This window comes from Podarcis raffonei, chromosome 1 (genome assembly GCF_027172205.1).
Source record: "Podarcis raffonei isolate rPodRaf1 chromosome 1, rPodRaf1.pri, whole genome shotgun sequence".
Lineage (NCBI taxonomy): Eukaryota > Metazoa > Chordata > Lepidosauria > Squamata > Lacertidae > Podarcis > Podarcis raffonei.
Window position 1 is genome coordinate 30,085,723 of NC_070602.1, and position 27,639 is coordinate 30,113,361.

At 43.2% G+C, this 27,639-nt stretch overlaps 1 protein-coding gene across 2 annotated transcripts; it reads right to left on the reverse strand.

Moving 5' to 3' along the window:
* Nucleotides 1–27,629, reverse strand: LRRC74A (leucine rich repeat containing 74A). Of its 2 annotated transcripts, XR_008329157.1 has the most exons (16): nucleotides 27,243–27,628; nucleotides 25,128–25,250; nucleotides 23,852–24,027; nucleotides 21,971–22,078; nucleotides 20,042–20,138; nucleotides 18,793–18,842; nucleotides 17,520–17,601; nucleotides 14,505–14,590; nucleotides 12,320–12,514; nucleotides 11,229–11,324; nucleotides 9,288–9,431; nucleotides 6,912–7,019; nucleotides 5,731–5,816; nucleotides 3,954–4,031; nucleotides 1,462–1,536; nucleotides 1–206 (listed from the first exon to the last, which is right to left on the reverse strand). XR_008329157.1 is itself a non-coding variant. In XM_053378722.1 (15 exons), the coding sequence occupies exons 1-14, from the start codon at nucleotides 27,277–27,279 to the stop codon at nucleotides 3,971–3,973; spliced, it is 1,449 nt and encodes a 482-aa protein (XP_053234697.1). In that variant the 5' UTR covers nucleotides 27,280–27,629; the 3' UTR covers nucleotides 1–206; nucleotides 3,954–3,970. The 2 variants fall into 2 exon arrangements, 1 of the variants encoding a protein (XP_053234697.1); XM_053378722.1 differs by lacking the exon at nucleotides 1,462–1,536 and having other exon boundaries at nucleotides 27,243–27,629.
* Nucleotides 27,630–27,639: the final 10 nt, after the last annotated feature.

Genomic DNA, 27,639 nt, shown 5'->3' on the forward strand with positions numbered 1-27,639 from the left:
TTAGCCAATGCATCAATTTTATTCCATTCCTGCCCTTCTTTCTCTCCATCTACAGAGGCTGGATAAAGCCTTTAAAGAAAGAACAGCCCTTTGATTGGATCGTCATCCTTGAACGCGGGAAACCAAGAGCCAATTCAGATGTTTGAAATAAGTACAATATACAGTCCTCCTGGGCTCGCTTTGTTCTCTGCGATTAAGAAGCCAACCTGCAAACGGAACAGCAACTTCTTTTATAACTATGGAAACTTATTATCTAGTCCTGACAAAGCATTTTTCATCCTCTAGCTAAGTCAGAGTTTTAGCTAAGTCAGCATGCTATTTTGGTGTGTATTTTCTTATATGCCTGAGCTTACGTTGCATTTGCTTCCCCCTAACCCGCCGAATAAAAATATTTTCAATTATTTAAGACTCTTCTTTTGCCTTAGCTTACTCAAAGACTGTGAACTATCAGTGTGCCACATTTCTTATTATCAAACTTGTATAATATCATATTCCTGAAGAGGGGCAATGGTAAGATTCAAAGTACCCTGTATTAAGAAAGAAATGGTTGCACAAATTTCATAGACTCACAGAATCATATATCTGTTACAGATCTGCCTTTTACTGGATTAACTACTGCTATGGAACTTAGTCATTCTGTCAAGAATTACCATATTTTCCCATGTATAAGACAGCCCGTATTTGGGGGGACTCCAAATTAAGAAAATGGGGGGAGATTGCCCAGAGTTGTTCACCTTTTTGTCTGTGGGGGGGGGGTGCTTGCCAAAAACCGCTTGCCCAGTTGCCACAGTGGCAGCCAATCATCAACAGGCTTTGTCACAGCCACCAATCACCTGACCACTTGCCACAGCAGCAGCCAATTGACAGCAGCCCTTGCGACAGCCACCAATCACCCGCCAAATCGCTGCTGACGGCTGCAACCAATCGCCCGGCCCCCCCTCTGTACTATAAGTGTATAAGATGACCCCCAATTTCTAACATTATTTTATAACAAAAAAATTGTCTTATACACGGAAAACTATGGTAAATCTCATCTAAAGGCTGGATCTGCACAAGAAGCATCTTGGGCTCCTCTAAAACAGCCTCACATGAACTCAGTTTAAAGGACCCCTGACCATTGGGTCCAGTCGTGGCCAACTCTGGGGTTGCGGCGCTCATCTTGCTTTACTGACCGAGGGAGCCGGCGTACAGCTTCCGGGTCATGTGGCCAGCATGACTAAGCCACTTCTGGCGAATCAGAGCAGCACATGGAAATGCCGTTTACCTTCCCACCAGAGCGGTACCTATTTATCTACTTGCACTCGATGTGCTTTCGAACTGCTAGGTTGCAGGAGCAGGGACCGAGCAATGGGAGCTCACCCTATTGTGGGGATTCGAACCGCCGACCTTCCGATCAGCAAGCCCTAGGCTCTGTGGTTTAACCCACAGCGCCACCCGCATCCCTGAACTCAGTTTACTCACCTTTAAACTTTTGACATGGTGACCCAGCCGCTCAACGGTTCTCTGTATCTCTAGCTAAGGGCTCATCCAGATGACCTGTTTATGCAGCATTTCAACCTGATTTGCTTACACAAAGCTTACAAGGTGGTTAGACTATGTTTGGTCTTTATTGCACATTTCCTCTGCTTTGTTTACAGGGTGGTTATATGACAATGAGCATTCATTCTGCATTCATCCTAATACTGTTGTGGAGTGTTAGTACATCTTGTAATGAACCATTCATTCATTTCAGAGTTTTCCATGTATTTCTCTGTTTCTTTCAAAACTACAAAAAGTCGGTGGTGTGGTTTTTTTTAAAAAAAGAGGGTGATTTGTTGCACTTTAACAGAGCACTTTAATCCGCTTTATTTGTGCAAACTTAACATTATGATAATTCCTCCTGCAAAATACTGAGAAGGGAGGCACTGCAGATCACACAGCCCAGTGTTGCTACTTTGCAAAACAACAGTGCCTTGCAATTTGCAATACAGCTAATCTCCTTTGTCACGCAGTGAAGCAAGAGAAGGATCTCAGCTCTTGAAGAAGAGCAAAATTCCTTAGGAAGCCTCAGCTGTTTTGAGAAATTTGTCCAGATCCCACAGGCATGCCTCAAAATGTGCTGACTGGAGTAATCTGAAGCACAAAAGACAACCTCCAAATCTTTCTTAGGGCTTATCCCCACTTCTGCCTGTCCTGTGTCTAGAAAGCATGGTTCTGAGCATGGGTTTTGCCTTTGCCTCACCACTTCCCACCAGAAACTCCCTCTTTAGTGCTAAATCGGAACAAATGGGCAATCTGCAAAAAACCCGGTTGCCATTTGTTCCGATTCAGCACTAAAGTGTGGGTTTTTCCAGGAGAAAGCGGTGGGACAAACAGCCCATAGTCATGTTGGAGTGGAAATTTATGCAGGTAAAGCAAATAATGTACCTGCTAAAATTCACTCTTCTGAAAGAAACAGGAACTCAGTATGCAAGGAAGGCAGACTGATTGGAACTTTTATGCTTACTCTTCATCCTTAAATCACAGCAATTTGAAGTATCTTAATGTTTTCGCTTTTAGTCTACAATTATGCATACTATCTTAATGAATACAAATATTTAGGAGCATAAGTACATCAGTGCCTGCCTTATGCCAAGTCAGACTATTTGTCTACCAAGCCCAGCATTGCCCATTCTCAGGCCTCAGCTGTATTGTAAAGTGCAATATACAAATGTGACACTAGATGGCGATGGTGAGCTATGGCAAATTCAATATATTTTTTCAAAAAAAAAATTAAAAAAACATTTCACAGCGGGTTTTTAATGGGTGTAGATTCCATTTGACTGTCAATATGGATTTACTTCCACATCAGAGCTGTATGGCAGAAAAGTGCATGGCTGCTGAAGGGTTGAAATATAAACAAATCACACAATGGGAGAAGTGTGTGTGTTATTCATCACTTGCCAGACTAATTTTTAAAAGAGCTTGCTTCAGAAACAGCAAAAATGTGTCTTTGTTTCAAGCAGAGATGGGGAACCAGCGCACTCCCGATGGACTACAACTCCCACCATCTCTGACCATTGACAATGCTGGCTGGGGCTGATGGGAACTGGAGTCTGTCGACACCTGGTGGCTCTTCATCTCCTGATCTAGAAAGCACTAAAACTGCTTCTGCCACACTATAATATAAAGCATATTAGATGATGATGTCTGAAACGAAAAGGATTTCGCAAAATGGCATGAGCCTAGGTGGGGGAATCATGACAGGAATGTCTAACTGGTGACCATGGCACACACAGTTCCACATGGGAATGTAAATATAATAATAAATAATAATAATAATAATAACAACAATAATAACAATAATAATAATAATAATAATAATAATAATAATAATAATAATAATCCTGTACACCTGAAGGAGCGTCTCCACCCCTATCGTTCAGCCCGGACACTGAGATCTAGTGCTGAGGGCCTTCTGGCAGTTCCCTCATTGCGAGAAGTGAGTTTACAGGGAACCAGACAGAGGGCCTTCTCAGTAGTGGCGCCCACCCTGTGGAACACCCTCCCTTCAGATGTGAAGGAAATAAGCAGCTATCCTATCTTTAAAAGACATCTGAAGGCAGCCCTGTTTAGGGAAGTTTTTAATATTTAATGCTGTACTGTTTTTAACACTTGATTGGGAGCTGCTCAGAGTGGCTGGGGAAACTCAGCCAGATGTGCGGGGTATAAATAAATTATTATTATTATTATTATTATTATTATTATTATTATTATTATTATTGCACTGCTTGGGGGTTGTACTGTGTTTTCCCTAGAATATTTTAGATTCTGTATTTCTTTCTTTTGGAAATCAGTTGATATTTCGGTATATTTTACGATCTAAAGTCAAGACTTTTGATTATTTCCCCACTTTCGGTACATCTCCCTCAGCCCACAGGACATGTTTCTTAGCTTCCTGCCACAACTTATCCTTCCATCCTTCACTGGCTGACCTGACTCCTGGGCCTGATTAGCCTTCTTCCTCTTCCACCACCTCAGGCTTCTTTTCTGGCTCCTCAACTTTATAATTACTAATTTGAAAGGCGAAGGAAAAAAACAGTGAGGATTTGTTTTTTGAAAAAAGAAAAGTTTACTGAGAGTTCTATCCAGTGTTGCACAAGCAGAAGCTTGCACAGTGGATCTTTCCCTTCCACTCTCTCCACCCCCACCCCATACTGCTCCCTTTACCCCCTGAAAAGCATCTCAGAAGGGCTGGGGGGCCTACCAAACATGGTGAGCTATGTCATATAGGGCTGCAGTGGGAGGGAGAAATTGCCCAAAATTGGAGAACAGAGCCTTGTACAAACTACCTTTTGCTCACGCAATATGGGATGCATACCTGAATTTTTCTCCCTCATCCCCCAACAGACCTTTGAAAAGAACTTAGCACTGGGCACAGGACAGCCAAAGCAAGAGTATTTTTGCATGTGCTGCTTTCGAACCCACAGTCACATATATCCACCGCATCACATGTAGAAATCGGCTTTGGGCACATAATTACCCCCTGTGTGGCTGTGTGCTGAAGGCTCAGTCCTGCGCATGATGCTGAAGGCACATAACCAGCCTGCCAGAGGCTGGAAGCAATATGCGCTGGCCATTAAGTTGCGAGCTGTCCGAACAATAAACCTGATAGCAGGGTTCTCCAGCTGTTTTTGGACTACAACTCCTATCATCCCTAGCTAGCAGGACCAGTGGTCAGGAATGATGGGAACTGTAGTCCAAAAACAGCTAGAGGCCCAAGTTTGGGAAACCTTAGCATATAGCATTATCACTAAAACAGTTCTATTATCACTTTAGAAATGAATCTACATTCAGGCTCTTAGGAAGTGTTGAGGCCAAAGGCAGTATATTAACTGTTTTTAATTCTGACATTTAAAATTGTTGTAACCCATCCTGGGACATGTTACTGAAGGGAAGGTAATAATTTTAACACCACCACCACCACCACCACCAACAACAACGAAGAGACTGAATTTACAAAGGAAAGAACAAGGAAGAAGCATACAAGATTGCCCACCCCTTAAAGGTAAAGGTAAAGAGAGCCCTGACCATTAGGTCCAGTCGTGACCGACTCTGGGGTTGCGGCTCTCATCTCGCTTTATTGGCCGAGGGAGCCGGCGTTTATCCGCAGACAGCTTCCGGGTCATGTGGCCAGCATGATTAAGCCGCTTCTGGCGGACCAGAGCAGCACACAGAAATGCCGTTTACCTTCCCACTGGAGCGGTACCTATTTATCTATTTGCACTTTGACGTGCTTTTGAACTGCTAGGTTGGCAGGAGCAGAAACCGAGCAATGGGCACTCACTCCATCGCGGGGATTCGAACCGCTGACCTTCTGATTGGCAAGTCCTAGACTCTGTGGTTTAACCCACAGAGCCACCTGCGTCCCACCCCTTAGATACCATCAAAGTCCAAGCCTTAGCACCTTTAGGCCTTCTTGGTGGCTGCTCCCAGACTTTGGAATTCCCTCCCTAGAGAAGGTAGACTGGCTCCCTCCTTGTTGTCCAGACAGAGCCTGCTGACTCCTCCTAACTCAAAAGAACGCCATGGAGGTCAGTGTGTGCACCCTTTTCCAAGCAGATTTGTAAAAGGTGAACAATTTTGGAAGTCATGCCATAGGAAAATGCAGACCTGTGGCCTGGTTGAGAGATCTATTTGATCTCTTGACAGAAAACCAGAAATTGAGAAGAGAATAGAGTAACAGGCCAAATCTGGCTACCGTTTACTCACCTGTAGTCCACGTACCCCGTCCTGCTTTGGTCTAGCTTACGCACCAGCTCCACCACCTGTACCCGGTCCAAGGGGATCTTTTTTTGCTTGTGATACAAGAAGAATACATTATTGAAATGGAGTACAGTTACATATTCCAGAGATGGGGAACCTGTGATGATGTGGATGGACTACAACTGCCGTCACACCTGGCCACTGGCTTTGCCGGAGCTGGAGTCGAGTAACATCTGGAGGGACAGAAGTTCCACCCTCCTGATATATTCCTTTCTCTGTTGGGTGGCTGTAAGGTAATAATGCCCACCTCCCTCTCTCCCCTTTCTTATCTGCTGAGAAAGGCACCATGCAACAGACAGAGCCTGCTGACTCCTTCTAACTCAACTTCTCTAAACACATCCTGTTTATAATAATACACCTCAATCTGCCGGAAACATAGGTGCCAACTCCCTGGGCCCCGGGTGCCCGAGCACCCACAAAATTACCCATGGGAACCCACAAATTTCGGTGCCATGGCCATGTACACGGCATGGCACCCCGGCCTGAAACACAAGGTGGAAAACAAAACCCTTATGACCCGTGTTCACCACTTCCAATATCTATGTCCAGGACCAATTCTGAATTTTAATTTCAGCACCCACCCCCTGCCCATTGCCAATCTCACATCTAGACTTTGGCCAATAATGTTTTAGCGCATCCACACTGATTTGTTTGAGTTATGTGCTCAGATGGCGCAATCTCTGCAACTCGTCTCGTTCTCTTAACAGCCATGACCCCTGCCAACAAATGTCACAGCTTTTCCTGACTGTTTGATGAGCCAGATGTCTCTCTTCCCGTCTGCTTCTCTGTACCAGCAATACTTACGGGGATGAAAATGAAATATTGTAACAATAAGGTTTGTGGTAGGTAGGAGGAGTAGCTAGAGATGTACCAATGTGAGAAATGAGTCTTGTTTTCATCTGTCTACACTAAACGTTTAAATTGCTTTCATACTTGCTTGACTGTTTCACTTTCCAACCATGGAAAACACGGGAACTTCAGTTCTGGGAAAGGGCTGAAGTCCTCCCAGCCAATATTGCCGACACCCCAGTGAACTTGCAAGACCCAGGGGTCTTTGAGAGAATCGTGATAATTTGAACCAATCAAATCTCTTTAAAATTCTAGTATAGTCAGCCTCTGGGACATACCAGCATCATGGTTCTTCGAAACTCCGCCACGGGAATCTTCATGTTGCCATATTTGTCCATATTCCTAAAGAAGTCCCAGAGCCTCAACTTGTGTTCATCTAAATAGTTCTAGGAAAAGAAAATAGAAGAAACCTACGTGAGACCACAAGTCTGATCCCTCTCCCCTGGATAGCATTTACTGTTTTTCTTATATATTCAGATTATATCTACATCTTGGACTTCTGATGCAGAGGCTATGTTTTCTGTTGCTCAAAACCACTAGATAGAACCACTCTTGAAGCGATTCTGCTTATTCTTTTGCTTCCTTCCTATTTATCTTTAAGCATTTACAATACAAATATGTTATTTGGTGCTCTTTATTAACTGAAAATATCATTCTTTTGCCAGGATACTTCTACTTCTCTTTCCAGATTGATATCCATTTACTTAAACCCGCCCATTGCAAGAATATTCAAGGCATTAAACAGTATTTCGGATGGTACGGAAGGGCCCTAAGATTAGTAGATGATTCTTAGTTGTGGCACTCAATTAATGGAATACCCTCCCCAGAGATGTCTATCAGGCCAGCTCTATCTTCTCTTTTAAGCAGTTAAGAACAGTGTTGATTTTTATAATTATGTCAGTGCTGAGGAAGAAATCAAGATTATTTTTGTGCTGTTTTATTCTCTTGGATTATTTTATCACCATGGGATTTATTATTTAAATGTTTGCTATGGACTCAAAAGGCCTGGTAATAAATTGCAAAATCAAAAGATACTGGAAGAGGTCTCTGGCAACTTGATACACTGCCGCATGCAATGTAGCCTGCAGTCTTATACACATTTACTTGGGAGCAAGCACTATCGAAGACAATGCAACTAAACTGTGAGTAATCTAGTCAAATTTTAGGCTATTTATATTTCAGAATTGTGGAAAGAAGCTTTTGTGCTGACTCCAGGCCTGGGTCTTTTTGTTGCTAGGAGGGGACTCTTCTATTGGCTCCTGTGAACCTCTGTCTCAGCACAGCAGTTGATGCCCTCAAAATGTAAGGCAGGGACAGCCAATGTGGTACCCTCCCAAAGCTGTTGGGCTCCCATCAGGCTCAGCCAGTGTGGTCAATGATCAGGGATGATGGGAGTTGTAGTCCCTAACACCTGGAGTATGCCACCCTTACGGATTAGGTCAGGTTGGAGAGTAATTGCTTTCTCTCCATAAGTACTGTAATGTTATTTTCCCATTCAATAGCACCATCTACTGAGTCTTGTAGAGAATGCATGCTTTTGAAAACAGGAGTCGACTAGGAAGCTGGTTTATGTGTAGCATGGCCAGATTATTATTAAAGGTCTCTTGTACCTTTAATAATACTCCACCCATCTGACTGGGTTGCTGCAGCCATTCTGGGCAGTGAAGGGTTATGTCAACAAGGCATTTTGGTTTTAAACTCTTCTAAACCAAGGCTAGTGTAAGTGTGCTGTTTTCTGACATTTAACAACATTTTAGGGCTAATTCTCTTTTTTTTTTTTTTGAGACAATAAGCCGAATCCCTTTAGATGTATCTCTGTTGCCTGTTTAGGAAGCTTTTAATGTTTTGTAGACTATTGTATTTTAATATTCTGTTGGAAGCTGCCCAGAGTGGCTGGGAAAGCCCAGCGAGATGGGTGGGGTATAAATAAATTAATAATAATTGTTGTTATTATTATTATTATTATTATTATTATTATTATTATTATTATTATTATTATTTTAATTCTTGGGGTGCCCAGCTCTTGAGTACATCCAGGTTCCAACATCAAAAATTCCCTAGAACAGAGAGTCAGGTTGCATGTGAGAACTGCCGGCTTGCATGCAAACTACACACTTCATAACACTGCTCCAGAGGAGAGATGAGGGAAGCAAGCTTGGAGGGACAGCAGCTGCAGCTTGCACCTGCGCCTGAGCCTGAGCCTGAGCCAAAACCAAACGAAAACCCCCGTACATTTCCTTTAAAATGTAAAAATTCCCCATGGATGGGCATGTTGGCCCCCAAAAGAGAACATGTCCAGGATTTACCAGACGTATGGGAACCCTAAGTAACCTCATTTTGATGAGCAGCAAAAGCATGGCTTTTAAGGGGTGTGCTCTCTCCGGTAATGCAGTGTTTCTGTAGTACAAGTGCAGCCTTGAGATAAGATGTGCGGTCTGTAAATAACCAGTGGTGGATGCACTGTTTGAAAAGCCTGACTGTGCAGCAAGGCCACTAAGAAAGGAATGGGAAACCTGTGGCCTGTCAGTTACTGAACTCCATTTGATGGGAGCCTAATCATTCTTGGAATGCCACGGGTTCTCCACTGCTACCCAAAGAGAAGCAAACTCTCTCTCTCTCTTGGACATGACAAAAATGCGAGAAGAGGACCTCACCTGAATCAGCTTCATTGCATCTGGCCGTGGTGGAATCTTATGGGCAACGTGGCCTCCAACCCCTCCATAGACGACATCTAGTTCAGGCCGTATGTCACAGACCACATCCAGCAACCTGATGAAGCCTTCATTCACCAGCACATTCTAAAGCAGAGCAGATTGGATTTAGGGCAGACAGGCTAGATCCCATTTCCATATACAGTGGAACATTGGAAGCCAAACGTCTCAGAAGCCAAATGTTTCGGCTCCCAAACTCCAACGAACCGAAAGTGAATGGTTCCATTTTTAAACGTGCCTCGGAAGCTGAATGGCTTCTCTTTTTTCTTTTTTCTCAATGGGGCTTGCTGACTGCCCCATTGAGCCTCGGTTTTTGAATGTTTCAGAAGCCAAATGGGCTTCGGGAATGCGTTACATTCGACAACTGAGGTTCCACTATAATCGGTTACAATGGGATGACAACCCTGGAGCCTCTCTGGCTGGTTTCAATGTCCAGGGGATTGCCGAGTTTACCTTGTGCAATCCATCTCAATCAAAATTTGGGGCCCAGGCAATCCAAAAATTGAATTATATGAATAGAACAAATGCTCTCATTTTGCATAATTGATTCTGCCTCCTTCTAACTTTTTGTTTACTTTGCTATTTACACACACACACACACACACACACACACACACACACACACACTGCTGTTTATCCAAAAAAAGGCCTCCAGTGTGATTTGCCAATCACTAAAAACAGCCCCTGTCCTCAGGTTTATAATCTAAACAGATGCAGCACAAATAGAAAATGGATTGAATCCAGGACAACACCCTGTGGCTTCTCATTTGTCACTTTTCCAGGATGACAAAGAACCTTAGTGAGCACTCTTTGGGTTTGGTCAGCCAACCAGTTACAAATCCATCTAACAGTTATCTCATCCAACCAACATTGTACCAACTTTCCCAGAAGAATATCATGGGGGACTTGGTTAAAAGCCTTACTGAAATCAAGATACACTATGTCCACAGCATTCCCTTGATCCATCAAGTTGGTAACTCTATCAAAAAAAGAAATGAGATTTGTCTATCATGACTTGTTTTTGAGAAAGCCATGCTGGGTGTCAGTAATCACTGCATCCTTTTCTAAGTGCTCACAGACTGACTGTTTAATTATCTGTTCCAAGACCTTTCCTGGTATTGATGTCAAGCTCACTTGTTGGTAGTCACCTGGGTCTTCTTTCCCCTCCTTTGTGAAGATGGGGACAACATTTACCTGCCCTCAGTCTGCAGTGACCTCACCTGTTCTCCAAGAATTCTCAAAGATTATACACAGAGGCTCTGAGATTACATCCACAAGCTCCTTTGGTACTTTTGGGTGCAGCTCACCAGGCCCTGGAGATCTGAATTCTTTTAAAGTAGCTAGGTGTTCCCTTACTACCTCTTTTCCTATCTTGGGCTGCTGCTGCCTCCTTGCATTGTTTATTCTATTATCACCAGATTGGGCACTTTCCTCTTGGGTGAACATAGAGGCAAAGTAGGTGGTGAGGAGTTCCGCCTTATCTCTGTCACCTCCTAGCATTTCTCCGTCTTCTCCATGCAGAGGACCTACTACTTGCTTGCTCTTCCTCTTGCTTCAAACATAGCTGAAGAAACCTTTTAAAAATATTTTTAACCTCTCTTGCAAGCCTGAGTTCATTCTGAGCTTTGGCCCACCTGACCGTTTCCCTGCAACTGTTGGCTACTTGTGTATACTCCTCCTTCACGATGTCCCCTTTTTTCCATTTTTTAATAGATGCCCTTCTTAAATCTCAGCTCATCTGTAAGCTCCTTATGCAGCCACACCAGTTTTTTCAGATGCCTCACGCTTTTCTTTCTTGCTGGAATTGTCTGTATTTGTGCCTAGGCAGGATTTCAGCATTATGAATTATGAGGGCTGCTGAACTCTCCCTTAGTATCCTCTTACCGAAATATTGATTTCTTCCATTTTGGTGCTTGTGTTCTTTCTGACACATGAGACGAGAGCAATGGCGCCTTCTACTGTAATGGGATTGTGGGACATCTATAAGGAAAAGAAATCAGAGATGATCTGAAGACAGGAAAGATTTCACTTGCTTGAAAGGAATGCACCATCAGTAGTCCTAAGGTTAAAGAACTGAGTTGAAAGGTCGGGGATGGTTCCAGTTCTGACATGGATATTGTGTGGCAATACATAAACGCTTTACCTCAGTTCTTGATCTGAGAAATGGGAATTATAGTGACAGGACTAAGGGCAGTGGAACGCACTGCTTATTTATTGCCATCCATGTTGTGCTGACTGGGAGGTGGGAGCAGCAGTGGCACATTGGACTGCCTGAAAATTGTAACAAATCAGTATGTACTGTATTTACCGTATATTTATTGATGTTTTATTGATGTTTTTATTGATTTTATTCTTATAGTTTGCACTTTGCTATATTTTTTTATGAAAGTGCATTCATAAATAAATAACTTGTCCCAATTATATCTACTACATCATAACAGTAAATATAAGCAGATCTTTAAAGTGAACAATAATAATTTAGTCAGGGCAAAGCCTAATCACTATATAATGTGTGTGGGGGAGAGATATTTCTTCTTTACTTTTTCCACTGAGTTTCTCATTTTTAATTTCATGTCCGCCTGATTAGAGAACTGTAGATGTAGACATAGCCTTTCCGCTAACAAACAACAAAAAAACCTTTCGGTTTAACACGTTTCCTCCAGTTTGGAATGCCCTTCCTTCAGCTATACCTGAAGCATCATCAATTATTTGCTCCCAACATCTTGTAAAGACATATCTTTCTCTGCTGGCTTTCCCTGATCAATAGGCTGGACTTTGTACCATTTGACTTCTGCTTTTATGATATTGTTCTAGTTTCTTTAAGTTCACTTGTAGGGTTGTTGAACACGTAGACTTTTTAAAAAAAAATTAAGTGGTTTAGAAATATTTTTGAATAAACAATTTACAAAAACAAAACATCATTCATATACCATATGCTGCCAAGCTCCAAACCAGCTCAGAAAATAAAATCCTACCTTCAGGATTCTAAGGGTACCATTAACTTCTAACCCCTTGCACAACTTTAACGTCCCTTCATTGTTGATATGGTTGCTACTGATGTCCAGCTCATTTAGCACATTGTTGACCTTGAGGGCTTCCCCAAGGGCCAGAGCACCCTCATTCCCAAAACCGTTCCATGAAAGGTCCAGTACCTTCAATGCTCCATTGGCCTCCAGAAAGAGAAAGAGAGAGGAGAAAATAACATTTATTTGTGGTTTCATGTATATGTTCTTTTTAACCCTGTAAATCACCCTGGAACCAGTTCTGGAGACATAATAGAAATAATAAAAATACCCGTAGAACTCTTCAGGAGGATCACAGAGACAAGGAACGCCAAGGGAGTGCAAACGGACACCTTCATCTGCCCAGCTGCAACAAACCATGTCTCTCCCATATCACTACCTATAGCCACAGCAGGCACTGTAACTCCCAAAGGTTTGACTTTACACACCTTTCCCCCCATCAAGGCACACTCCTCCATTGTCTCCCGAGACAGATGGGTACCAACTGAGGGGCTTACTTCCAAGAAGACACTGTAAAGCTCTCTGATGGTTAAAGTCCAGTTTATTACAATGTGAATGGCTCTTCCAAAATTCCTTTAGGATCAGCTGCAAGTCACAAAATCCTGTCCGCTCCTTCAGTGCCAGTTTTCACATAATGGTATCTAGCTTGTACCCTTAATAGCACCACCAAACAATAAAGTAACTTGATTTCCTTTTGGTGCCTGCCCAAACACCAGTGATTTTATTATTATTTTTAATCCTTTTAGCGGTCCCAGGCAATTGTGCCAGCTTATAACCCACCAGCCAAAATTTTCCTCACAGGGCTAGTTTATATTCCAAGCTCGTGGGTTGTGGTTTTAGTTATGCTTTAAAAAAAAAATCACTGCTGTACATTGCTTTGAAATCTTCTAAAATATAAACTGGCGGGGTATAAAAGTGTTTGAAAATAATAAATAATAGTGCCCAATTTGGACTTTGGCCCATACTGGAATGTGGGTTGACTTGGAGGGGCCTCACCTGGAGTGTGCAGCAAGGTAGGTACAGCATACCCACGAAGTGTCCCGGGGGGGGGAAAGGGGGGATCCTGTTTTTTCAAGCGACACCACAGTGGCTCTTTTGGGTGCCACAATATCACACGCTACCTTGTACCCCCCCAAAAAGCTTTTTTTGGTGCGAGATAGTGGCACAGGTCACGTGACTTGCCCAGGAGCGCGTCCTGAATGTCGCTCATCCCGGTTTTTTATCTGAAAAAGTTGGATGGTGTGGGTATGGTACTGCCTTACCAGGTGCTTTTATCCCCTAAAAAAATATTTAAGGGTACTCTCATTTTGACTCAAGTGAATCACTATTTTATAGTTCAAACCGGGAAAAATAAATACAGTAAATGGACAAAAGTACGAAGAACATGCATTGTCTCATATTACACAGCTGACAGCTCACAGTTGTTTTCTGACTCGTATTGAAATACTGCCCCTCAATGAGGCCAAATTTTCATCAGTAAAACAACACACATCCACATTCCACACTGCTTCACACATTAAACGCTCGCTTCCGTCTGAGACTCAGGAAACATCATGACACGAAATGAAGCTGCCATAGGAGGTGGTAACAACGAAACTGACCAATCAACGTGCTATTCAATGGAATTGACAATTCACCGTGCTAGAGAAGAAACTAAAAATTTTAACATTTTGAGTTTCTTCTCCCGATAGATTCACAAAATGTTTAGAGGTATGCGTACCCCTGCGTCCCCCCAGGAAAAAAGCACATGTGCCAACTCCCAATACATGCCCATTTTGCTGCCACACTGAGCATAAGACAAGCCTGCTGGATGAAGCCAATAGTGCATCTACTCCGGCATCCTATTCTCACAACGGTTAAGCAGATGCCCATGGAAACCAGAAAGAGGGACCTGAGGGCAACAGCACTCTCCCCGCCACCCCAACCATCTATGAGATGGAGCAGTAAAAGGTACTTTGAGCAGCAAGGGCACCCTGTTTGCTGCTCTTAATCACCACAGGCCTCTTTCCACCATTGTCTCTTCATCCCCACACGCCGGCCCTGTTCAGGCATTATTCCTGAATTGGTCTCCAGCCTCGCCTTGCTCCCGGGATCCTCTCCCCAGGATCCGCAAAGGCGAGGCCCAACGGAGTCTTACCCTGAGGCCTGCACTCAGGGCTACAGCCCCCTTCATGCGCAGGTGATTCCAACTCAGGTTCAGAACCTCCAGCGATTCATTGTTGGCTGAGGAGAAAGAAAAAAGGAAAAGAACTTGCTGAGGATGCAAAAGATTGGGGTGGGTGAAAATAAATGTCTCTTTGGAGGAGGGTCTGTGATGATCCCAGACTCGCATTGACATAATTAGGATGGCCCAGGGATTTTTGTACGTTTCAGGGGTGGTGGGGTTCATATTTGGGGGCAGGTCGGTTCTTGCCATTAAATATGAAGTGGCTGAGGCTTTTTCTTTGCTTTTCACAAGAAAGCCTTCCTGCCCCTTCAAACTTCTGCCTTCCCCACTCCCTGCAAATGCTTCAGCAGCAATGATACAGTCATGACATACAGTTGTCAACAGTGACGGTTCTTTCCCAGGGATGTGGCCAGACTTCTAAGGGGCAACCAAGTTGCCTTCTGAAGTGAGTGTGTGTGTGTGTACTGTACACACACACTCTCTCTCACAGGTACACTGAAACATAATCAGTCAAGAGTTTCTAAGGTGATTCTAATTCTGGGACCCATTTGTGCCTCTGCGGAGCTGTGGCGGAAAGAGATCTGAGAAAACAATTGGATTCCGATACATTCCCAGAAGCTTTCCCTCTTGCTTCATAGAAGTCGCCAATTTGGTGTCCCTCAGATGTTGCTGGATTACAACTCCCACCATAGTGGCTGGGGCTGCTGGGAGTTGGAATTCAGCAACATGTGGAGGGCAGCACATCGCAGCTGCTGGGATGGCGCATCCTTTTTTAGAAGCAAGCCTTCGTTTCCAAGCCAGATTTTGACGGAGGCATAAGCATATCAAGCTATCTATCCACCACCCGCTTTGGCTCTCATCATAATGATGGATTTATCTGCCTCTTGCAGACACCCACTGACCTTCATGCTGGATTAAAAACATTAACAATGCTGAAATGGTTCTGTGAAAATGCTATTTCTGCTAACGGGGTAAGCTCCAGACTAATTTCAAGGAAACTCTTATCTGGTTAGAAATGACATATCTGATATCCATTTTAACACCCCCCAAAAAGTGTGTTGTTTGGGTGTAATGGAAATGCTCTAAAAGTTCGGGGTGTTATTCCCAGGAAGAGTATTAGAAGCTTATTTGTCCAATAAGTGAAAAATCAAAATGATGTTGTACAGTGGTACCTCGGGTTAAGAACTTAATTCGTTCTGGAGGTCCGGTCTTAAACTGAAACTGTTCTTAACCTGAGGTTCCACTTTAACTAATGGGGACTCCTGCTGCCGCCACACAATTTCCGTTCTCCTCCTGAAGTAAAGTTCTTAACCCGAGGTACTATTTCTGGGTTAGCGGAGTCTGTAGCCTGAAGCGTCTGTAACCTGAAGCGTCTGTAACCCAAGGTACCACTGTATATCTGATAGAAAGAAGACTAAAGCAAGTTGACAGGGTCACCCTTGGAAACTACTGCTTGAATTTTTCATGGTAAGGGCAGCCTTCTTTTCCTTCCACAACAGGGAAGGGCAAAGCTACCCACTATTCCAGAAGTAAACTGAATGCCTCAGAGGCACTGACTTGGGCCCCAGGTTATGGCTGCCCAATGGCACCTGTAATGTAACTTGACGTCATGATGTCACTTTGGGTCGGCAGGTCAGCGGCTCTTCCGAGGCCTCAGAGATTACATCCGAGACCTTGCAAGACCTCCAAACGCAACTTCTGGTTTCCACCAGAAGTCTCGTCAGAGGTCTCATGAGGCCTCATGTAACCGGAAGTTGCGTCAGAGCCCCGCATTGTGGGTGCTAGACTTGGCGCCTATGGAATGCTTCCTGGCCACAACATGGTCTCAAATCCATGAAATGATGAGGCTGCTTATTTATTTTGCATTTCTGTCTCCAGAGCAGGAGTTAGCAGACTTCAGGTTTGTCAGACACACTCCAAGTTTTTTAAAATTAGAACTCAAAGATTTATCAACCTGAGCCAGTTAACAAATGATGCAGAATGCCTCTGAGCACATTATGAGCCGAGAAATTTGTTTTCAGTACAAGAACTGAAGTGAGCTTGCAGTCTTTACACAAGAAACTCCTTCTGATTAGCTTTCTTTGTTTTGGCAGTCCGCCATACATCTAAAGCACTGAAAGCACACGGCTTCCCCCTAGAAATCCTGGAAACTATAATTTGTTATGGGTGTTGGGAACGAGTTTTGCAAGGGTGAAACTAGGATTACACAGTCAAGAGATGTTATAAATTGTCAGGAATCATACTGTATTTGGAAGGCAGAGTACCAACCTTAAAATACATGAATGCTATATTAGCTTTCCCAAAGTCTTCTTTAATTCTTCCATTTTAAACAAATGGTTATGATAAATTTACCAATGCACTGCTTCAGAAGGAGCCATTGCACAATAGGCTTCTTGCAGAATAAATGATGAATGGGTTAGTGGATCTGCTGCCTGCTAAGAATGCTTAATGTGCTAGTTTCCACCTGTGCTATATTTATATATTTGCAAAGAAGCCAACTGTTACAAAAGCAGTAGAAGACTCCAGCGATCTCTCCATACCCTCCAACATTTCTCCAATGAAAATAGGGACATCCCATTATATAATGATAATTTTACTATTTATACCCCACACATCTTATTAGGTTGCCCCAGCCACTCTGGGCAGCTTCCAACAAATATAAAAACATAATAAAACATTAAACATAAAAAACCCCTTCCCTATACAGAATTGCCTTGGGGGTCACAAAACCCCATACTCTCCAATGAAAATAGGGACATCCTAAGGAAAGGCGGGACATTCCGGGATCAAATCAGAAACTGGGACGGCTTCTGTAAATCAGGGACGTCCCTGGACAATAGGGACACTAGGAGGGTCTGTCTCTCCTCCAAAAGGAAACTAAACAGGTAGTGTTGCCCCTTGGAACTTCTTCCTGCTTGTGGAAGCAAGGTGCACGTAACTCTTTGGTCCCACTGGTAGCCATGTAGAAATAATGAAGACGGTTACCCAGCATCTGTCCCAGCTGCTCTCCTCCCTTGTCAGCAAACTCATTGTGGCTGAGGTCCAGTTCTATCACTCTGTAATTGACCTGTGGAGAGAAATGGTGCACAGACCTACAAGCTCAGTTGCAGCCTTCAGACCAAGCACTGGACTTAGACATCCCGTTTTCCTAATTTGTAGTATCTAATGACCATTGCTTGCCAAGCACATAAACACCCATTTGTGGTGTGCGTCAGCCTAGTCCACCAAGATACTGACAATGATGACAAAAGAACATAAATAAGAGCCTGATGGATCATGCCACTGTCCCATATAGTTCAGCATCCTGTTCCCATATGCTTGTGGGAAAGTCACAAGAAGGATTTGAGCGCAAGAACACTCTCCTCCTGCGGTTTCAAGCAACTGGTATTCTGAAGCATTACTTCAGGTATTTTTATAAGTTGGCATACTCTCAGCGTCTGGTTCAATGCACACCTTACCCCAAAGTTCTGCCTCTGATTAAGATTTCAACATTTCAAATTCCAATACAGTGACCCATCAAAAAGCCCAACCCAAAAAACAACAGAAACTTCAGCAGCAATAATATTTCACCCAAGAGGAAGTCAACAAGCACAAAGGAATTCATTCCCTGTAGTGGAGCATTGGGGGTGGGGTGTGTGTGGATGAAACAAATTGTGCTCAACACAGTGTGCTGCTATTTCTTCCTTTTTACTCACAGTACTGAGTACATTTACTTGAGAAGAACATTGTCAATATAGCATGAAAGAAAATATTCCCCGTCCTCTTTTCTTCTGGTCTCTTATTCTCTTATTCTCTGATACTCCCTCCCTAGTCCTCCAGTGCCTAGAATATAATGGTACCTCTTACCACAGCACCTTCCGGGCAACCAACATTTCCTCTTAGGGCTAAATTGAACATGTGAAGCAGTTCCATTAGGCTCCCTTATGACAATTTTAAAAAGAAAGAAAATCAGGTGACTAATAGGTGGGCGGAGTGAGGGGCTCTTCCCTTCCTGCCATTCACCTGTTCATATTTTTCTACAGACAGCAGTTTTTCTATCTGCAGGGGGAAACATGTAGGGACTAAATCATCCCCCCCCCCCCGCTGCATGAATAAACAAAGTTTGGCAAGAACGATTTTGAGTAGACAAGGCATGAAGTAGCTTCTCTTCCCGCTGCCACAGGTCATTGCCAACCCTTACTTTGAAGGGTGCATCATAACCTTTCATTTACGGCTTTTTGCACAGACCTCCAGTTTCCCCAGCTCACAAGTTACTCACCATTAATGATTCCGAAAAATATGGTGCTGTCTCTTCCCTAAAGTTGTTTCCTGAAGAGGAAAAGAGGGCTGTTTCACACGAGTCAATTACCTACATTGACCTCACTTCCATGTAGGAAAATCACATAGACAACACATGCAAAGTACATATATATTTTGTGCATGACTGAAACAGCCGCATTTGGAGCTGGACTCCTCCTGATAAATGTACCATAGGCAGTCCTTTTTCTTTTCTTTTCTAAATAATGTTGAGGGGTGTGCTTACCCCTGTGTACCCCCAGGAAAAAAGCACTGACCATAGCTTTATGTGAACTTGTTGCTCAGTACATTGCATGCACAGTTTTCCTTTGTAGAGAATGACTTGTGTGATGTGTTCCCCAGACATGGATTGTGTATTACAAACGTCACACGTCAAAACAATGCAGAACAAAGCAGAGGTTTAAGATTGTTTCTCTCATTTCCTTCCCTCCTTTCTCCATCCCTATTCATGGCTCTTTCCAAAGGGCTTACAGACTTCCTACTTTGGAATGACTCAGATGTAATGCATGGAGTTCACATTCATGCACACATAATAGAATCAGAACATTAGAAGGTGGAGACAAAAGGGAACTTCTACTGGTATTAACGGCAAAGACCAAAATTCCTCCTCATGTACAAATTCAAATATGTACAGTTCGGGACTACAGTCTAATTGAAATGGGGTAAAAGTGGACTAACAGCTAAATACTGCTGAAATGTGGACAGGCCCTTAGAAAACGGTATGGTTGGCTGGCATCATGAATAGGAAGCACTCCACACTGCAACATTTTATTGCAGGTCCTACTTGACCCTCACTCATTTATAACAAAAACATGAAAATCTGCAGGTTCATTTATTCTTCTAGCCCCAGTATAGCCTGATCTGACTATACTGTTGTCTTTAAGCAGAGGCTTGACAACCATATGTCAGGAGTGCTCTGATGGTGTTTCCTGCTTGGCAGGGGGTTGGACTCGATGGCCCTTGTGGTCTCTTCCAACTCTATGATTCTATGACTGGAAGTAGCCAAGAATTCAGGCACAGGTCTTCCCAGCCTTGTTGTCTAATATCCCTCCCTAGCTTGGTGCCCTCCAAATGGTTTTGGACTTCAACATTCATCAGCCCCAGCCAGCATGGTCAGTGGTCAGGGAGGGATGAAAGGAGGGATGAAAGTATTCAGAAATATCAGTGTTGCTGCATCATTCCACTTGTGTCTATAGAGGTAGAAACCATACCTGAAAGCTGAACAGCCCGGATATTCGAAATATTATTGTAGAACATCCTGCAGATAGCTTCAGCTCCTTCTGTGTTGAGATGATTATTGGAAATATTCTGAAATGCATGAGGGGTGGGGAATAAGGCAAGGAAAGAGGATGAACATCTGAAAAGGATGAAGTTGTTCTGAATAAAGAGGCGTTTGAGGAATGTGACCAGCCTACCCTCAACGTGGTACTATCCAGATATCATTGCACTACATCTCTGATAACCCCTTACCACTGGCCACACTGGCTGATTGGCATTGCCATTCAAAACATCTGGAGGGCACCAAGTTGAGGAAAGTGGAATCGGACCTTTGCAAAGATACAAAATGAACTGGTACACACCGCTCAGATTCATGTGAGTATCACAGACACCAACTCTATGGGGCTGAGGGCAGCTTAGCCGGCCCCCGTATGTGGGGATAGAGCTGAGCCCCCCCCCAATCTTGAGGGGCCAGACCATGTTGGGTCTACCCGCAGTGGTGGAGGCCCCTGTCGAGCCTACCTGCAGTGACTGAGGGCCTCATTGGGCCTCCCTGCAGTGGCAGCAGTCCTCTCCAGACCTCATGGCCTCCTTCTGATGTGCTTTACGTCACATATGTGTGTCGCACGTGTGATGTCACATGCACACGATGAAGGCCCCCCCCATGTGGTGCAGAACTCGGCACCTCTGATGAGGATCAAAACTTAGCTGATGTTTCTGTTCTCCAAATGCTGTGATACACTTCTCTGCAGTCTGAACATCTCAAAATATGCATTTAAATGTATTATTAAATAAAATACAGAGAGCAAGTATAAATATGTATGTCAACAGTAATTGTACCTCAAATCCATATTTAATGTGCATATTTTTCATCTGAAGCAGGAGAGAGCAGCATTGAAATAGTAAGATGTGTGGAGGGAGATCTTAACCTTTACCCTGCTGCACTGGCCCAGGTGAAAATTCCTCCGCACCTGCTATTTGCACAAGGAGGGGGTTTTTCATTGTTTATGATGCAAGCTTCTCTCCTGGTGCAAGCAGCAGGGAGTATTTGTTGGGGACAGCACTTTTAGTGAGACCTTGGCAGAAGGGAAAGGTTTATACTCTCCACACTCTGCAGTTCCCTACAATACTATACCCTCCTTCTAGATCCTATTTGCATTTGAAACAACCTGCATGTTGACTGCATTAATTTATTTAAAGGCATGTGTATTTGGGCCCTGACTTGTTGTATTCACAAACAGGACGGCAAAAAATTATGAAATTTTCTCCTCCCCTTACAATTTCAGTGCACATCTATGGATAAGCTGCCTGTTTTTTGGATTTGTGTGAATATGGGCCCAGAGTATGATGTTATTCTAGGGGCTAATGCAGAATTCAAAGGATGAACTTATGCATGGATCTCAAAAGACTGTGTGAAGATGCTACTTACAGGCAATACTGATATGGGCAATGATACATATATTATAGAAAGCTAAATTTAGCTTTGAAAATAATTTGATGTGGGGCTTAGCTCTGCTGCACATGACATTTCTGCAGAGGGCCCTGAGATGGTCTCCAGGCTCTCACCACCAGATAAGGAGGTATCTTGCTCAGGGACTCCCAAAATCCTGAAGCTGATCAATCCACTACTATGATTCTGATGGTTTTCTAGGGTTCCAGACCTAAGTCCTTCCTAGCCCTTGTATCTGAGAACACATAATTGAAGGGGTGTGGGCTGAACATGGGACTTCATGCATTGAAAACATGTAAGCGATTATTGTGAAATGAGAAGGCCAGTGAACAGTTTCCAGAGATAAGCAAGGAAAAGGTTGTAAAACACTTTGCACATCAATAATAGCAATAATAATCAATACCAAAAAAAAGAACGAACTCGTCAAGTAAGTGAACTCCCTTCACCCTCCATACAGGGAAAGATTGGGTACCATCTCCTGGATGTAGCAGTTCTCCCGCAGCATCTGCACCAGGTATGCAGCTCCTTCGCCCAGAATCCAGTTATCTTCTAGCTCTAAGTGGGTGATGGTTGTGTTGGACTAAAGAATGCAAAGAGGGATAGAGAACTACAGGAAATCAGCAGAACTGACTGACAGAAAAGACCTTTTAAAAAGTTCTCTGTTTGCCCAAAATATTAGTTTTCACAGCTTGACATCACAAAACCACAAAGAACTGTAAGCCCGGACAGTTAACATTGGAGCTAACATTAATTGGATGAATGCAGCTGATGGGCTTTGTTTTTAAAGTTTAAACAGCAGCTAGGCAGAGGAGCAGATTAGGACACCAATGGGATCTTTCCTCCTAGATTGAAAAACAGCTTTGGGAGAGGGAGAATTTACAAACAGAACTACAGAGGTAAGGAGACAGATGAATTATATTGGGATAGTTTATGTGTGTGTGTGAAGGGGGGAGGGGGGCCCTGTGGTCTAAACCACAGAGCCTAGAACTTGCCGATCAGAAGGTCGGTGGTTCGAATCCCCAAGATGGGGTGAGCTCCCGTTCCTTGGTCCCTGCTCCCGCCAACCTAGCAGTTCGAAAGCACATCAGAGTGCAATTAGATAAATAGGTACCGTTCTGGCGTTTCTGTGCGCTGCTCTGGTTCGCCAGAAGTGGCTTAGTCATGCTGGCCACATGACCTGGAAGCTGTACGCCGGCTCCCTCGGCCAGTAAAGCGAGATGAGCGCCGCAACTCGAGTCGTCTGCGACTGGACCTAATGGTCAGGGGTCCCTTTACCTTTACCTAATTCTCTGATCAAAATCACACACACCCACACTCTGAAGGCAGTAGTTACCATGGGAGGAAGACAGGCTGTTTGTTTGTTTGTTTGTTTGTTTGTTTGTTTGTTTTGTTTGCTTACATCTTGGTTGTAAATAGAACCTCTTAGGTTTACAAAATTAATAATACAGGTACCAACCTTTCCCCTAGTAGGGCTAGTAGGAGCTGGGAGATGTGATTCTGTTGGGGAAAACAGTGTGGGACCAAGTTGTAGAGCATAAACAAAGAGTTTAACCTCCTCTCGTATTAACATTGCCCTGAACTAATCTCCTCCCTTGGCAACTAGTTTTAAACTTTTTATTAAGAAAATAAAAGTGCTGGGAGGATCTAGTCTCACAATGTCTGGTATAGGGAAGGTGAGCATAGTTTGGCCAAAACTGCCTCCTAGGCTGACTTAGGCCCATGAGCCAGAGGTTACTCAATGCTGCTCTAGAACCATTAACACTTCTATAATATACCACTCAGTAGACATTGTGGCTTCATTTAACGCTAAGGGTGCATCCAGACTGTCATTATTTTTGAGTGGGATTCAATCACTTCTGGCAAATTTAGATTTCATGATTATAGTTGATTGGGAGGTATTGTGCAACAAACATGCTTCCTCAAAAGATAGAACTTCTTGTGATAAGAGCTGGAAAGTGTGGGATAACACTTGCCATGTCACAATGTCATCTAACCTCCCAGTAAACAAATCAAAATGAAAGCACAATAAACAGGTTGTCTGCAAGTGCCCTAAAATGTGTTGAAATGCACCATGTGATTATTTCTGCAGCATTCAGCAGATAGCACATTACTTTACTCCAGTATGCTGTAAAGAACATCAATACAATTGCAATTCTGGTTAAAGCTCCAAATGTGAAGGGGAAATATGGGGACAGGGAACTTGCCATCTACGCAGTACGGTTAACCAGATCTAGTGATAAGACAGTGTCCTCTTTCTTCCTACATTTAAGAATAATCTTCTTTCTCCCCAAACTGGGAAAAAGCCTATCAACTTGATGTGAAATAGTGTGGACTATTATTTTGAAGTACTTACAACCAGAGCAATGGCAATGGCTTTCGTTCCCTTGGGTCCGAGCCCATGATGGTTAAGGTTCATGATGGGCTCTTCCATGTTACGAATGAAGTATGAGACAGGAACCACTCCTACCAGCTTGCAAGCCTCTATGTAGAGTTCTGCACCCTTTATGGTTGCAAATGATCGGTCAACATCTGGAAAAGCAAACCAGTCTGATTGGCATAGCATTTCCCCTGTCATCACTACAAAGAAAACAGACGTGTCCTGACCTAGACTTCAGTAGCACAGTCGCTAAGGAAAGGTTTAAATTGATGGCCCCTAAAATATTAGGCAACTGAACACCTCTGAAGTTCTCCCTTATGCCTTGCAAATGTGCAAAATCCACACTGATTCCAGGAAAGAATCATAAGATCACAAATATCTCTATCCTTCCATTTATGCGAAGCCTGCACTACAATATGCTGTAGTTAAATCAATCCTATTTATGTTCAAGACAATATCAACCAGGTAAACCAATACAACAAAGAAAATCCATTTGCAGGGTTGATGTAGGTGCACATTCTTGTACATGGCTGGTCCACATTTTATTTGATGGTTTCCTGATACAGATGCCTCTGTACATTCACTGGCTGGGCTACTAGTCACATACAAGTAAGTGCAAATAGAACTAGATTGTGGTTCCTGTATAACATTTTGAGGCTAAGAACATAAGAAGAGCCTTTCGGATCAGGTCAATGGCCCATCTAGTCCAGCATCCTGTTCTCACAGTGGCTAACCAGCTGTCTATGGGAAACCAGCAAGCAGGATCTGAGCAGAAAAACATTCCCCATTCCCCCTTAGGCTTGCAGCAAATGGAATTCAGAAGCATTACTGCTTTTGACTGTGGAGCAAGAGCTTAGCCATGGTGGCTAACAACTCGCGTTAGCCTTCAGTTAAATAAGATTGACAAGGCCTACTATTGTCAAATAACTTCGACACTGATATTTGTCGCTGATCCATGTTTTGTTTTGCCTTGATGAACTAAAATGAAGGTTATAGAGGCATTCCTCAGTTTAGCAACAGAAACCATACTTTTAAACAGACAACTACTGACATGGGTGTAGCCAAGATTTATGTTGGGGGGCAGAACCTCAGTTATTTATTTTTATTGATTTGCTTGATTGGGGGGGGCAACTCCCCCCCTGCTATGCCCATGACTACTGAGTGTCCTTGACAAAGTCACTACTATCTTACAAGGTTATTATGAGGCTGAGGGGAAAGGTTTGGCTGGAAGACAAGATACTAAACAGTCCACCTTCTATCTCAAGGTCTGTGTCAGAATTTTCATCCCTTGACTTCTCTTCTGTTTTGTCAGTGGTGTCAGTCACAGACAGGATCTCTGCAGACGTGCTGCCTTCCGACATCTCGCCATACTCATCTGGAATGAGATTAATTGCACACATTCTGCAGTAGGAATACAAGCCCCTTGCTATGCCTATTAAACTACACAAGAAGCCCTCGTTGCCCATCAGTGAAGCCATTCATGAACCCAAGCGCCTTAAAGAGCTTTTTCTCTCCTTCCCTATCTATGGATCTTTGCCCTTCTCTCCAGTGTGCATGACACTCACCCAAAAGCTGTCAGAGGTTGATGGTTGCTTTCTGCTGTGAGATCCAGAAAAGTCCACCACTAGCTGTCTTGTGATGTTCGCCTTGCAATGGGTGTGCTGTTGCTCATTTCAAATGAGGTTCTCCTCCTTTCTTGGTGTTTGTCATTTCTCACACCTACAATCACTTACTGTGACTGGGCTCCCCACATTTTGTTGACCCCACCACCTAAAATGATGACAACTGCTTTCATCTCTTTCTTGTGTTGCTAACTTGGAAGACATGCCGGCTGTGTTTTGTATCAGGCAGAGAAGGCTTTGGAGGGTGGGGGTGGGGATTGTGCTGTTCTCTAATAAGATGAAATGGTTTGAATGCCACTCTGCACAGGCACTGGAAGCAAGATTTGTAACTAGATGCTATTAGATGTGATTCCACCTCTCTCACCTCCAATTCATAATTTATTTTACAATTAGGCAGAAACAGCTTTGGAAAACTGCCCCTTAAGACAACTCAAACTGTACAAGGGATTTGTTGCTATACCTCGTCCAGCCAAATGAAGGAAAGAAAAAAAATGTGTTACTGTTTATTTAATCTCTTTTTTTTGCACAGCATGTTCAACCTCTTCCTTCCACTTATTGGGTTACTGAGCTGCACTTCTGCAACCTTCTTGAGTGTTATTCAATATTTAAGCTTGACACGAATGATCCCCAGTTCAGCCATTCAGGTATCGATATGGGTGGGGGAAAAGAGTGCTAGTTGAGGCCATTGACAGGTGTGTGTTGGGTTTATTGGTTTGTTTTTCTTTCTTTCTTTCTTGTTCTTGTATTATGTATTTTGTGTTTCTATCTTGCGTTTTTGAGTTGTGAACTGCCCTGAGGTCTACAGATGGAGGGCAGTATACAAATTTAATTAATAATAATAATAATAATAATAATAATAATAATAATAATAATAAATAACAAAATTGATAACCACAATACAGAATGAACTGGGCTTCAAAACTGTCTTGACTTACAATCTAAGATTCTGGTGGGTGCTGGGAATGGATGAATGGCTTGTAAATGGAATGAAATAATATAGAATAAAGGATCCAAAAAAGCCATCTAGGGTCAACCTCTTATTTTGAAAAGCAAAATGGACCACCCAAGCAGGGTTGGCCCAATAATTTTTGCAGCAAAGGATAAGGTAGTGACCTCCTTCCCCGGTTCCATATTCAGAAGCCAGCTGGATGGGCAGCTGAATGCTCCTTCAACACTAGGGATGTCCCCCCACTGTACCAGATGGCAGCAGGCAAGTGAAGGGATGCAAGACAAGCCATGTGGCAAAACCGAACAGGTAGGAGGCTTAGGTGGAATGACTGAGAAGCTACCACTGCCTCTACATAGCATCTGCTGCCCGAGGCAATTGCTTTACTGTGCCAGCCTTGCACAGATGTTCTTCCCTAATTCTGCCCCCCCCCTACAATCCAGACAATCTTTCTGTTGTGGTAGTGTGTAACCCTTGTTTGGTGATACTAGTGGCTGGTTCTTCTACCTCAGCTTCACTGTTGTTGCCTGTTTCATCAACCTGAGATTCTTTATAATTCCTGGCACATGTGAGCATCACTTCCTAGTTTCTTTTTGTGAAAAAGATTGCTGTGGGGAAGGAGAGTTGGTTTCTGGACTCACTTAACCCTGAATACTTCAGAGTTTCATCAAGACACCAATGCCCTGCTTTTACATTTTTTGCTCTTATACATACACAGATAATTGTGATTTCTGCTAAAGCTCTAAGGGCATTTGTTTGGTGATTGCTGTTTTAAACAAAACACATACAACACTCTCACCTTCATCCTCCTCAAAGTCAAAGTTCAAAAAGTCCATGGTGTTGTTAAGGAACCAGGCGGTCTGCTTGTGGATTCTTCCCTTTCTTATAGTGTTATATGTAATTTATTGTGGTCTGTATTTCAGATTTTTTCGAAACAGAATCTTTACTGGAGTTACCCAACCATAACAATTTTTTACATCACAGAAACATTTCCATGACCTAAGGTGTCAGCTGGTGATGTGGAATCCCAGATGGGGTTGTTTCTGATTAGGAAGACATTTCCTAGTCACTGGGACTGTCTGAGTGTTGTGCATGCTGTTTGCCTCCTCTTGAGTTCAGGTCACTTTAATTTCATCTCAAGTATTCCATGACCTCATCTAGACATTGTGACTCAAGATATATAGTATCTCCTATGG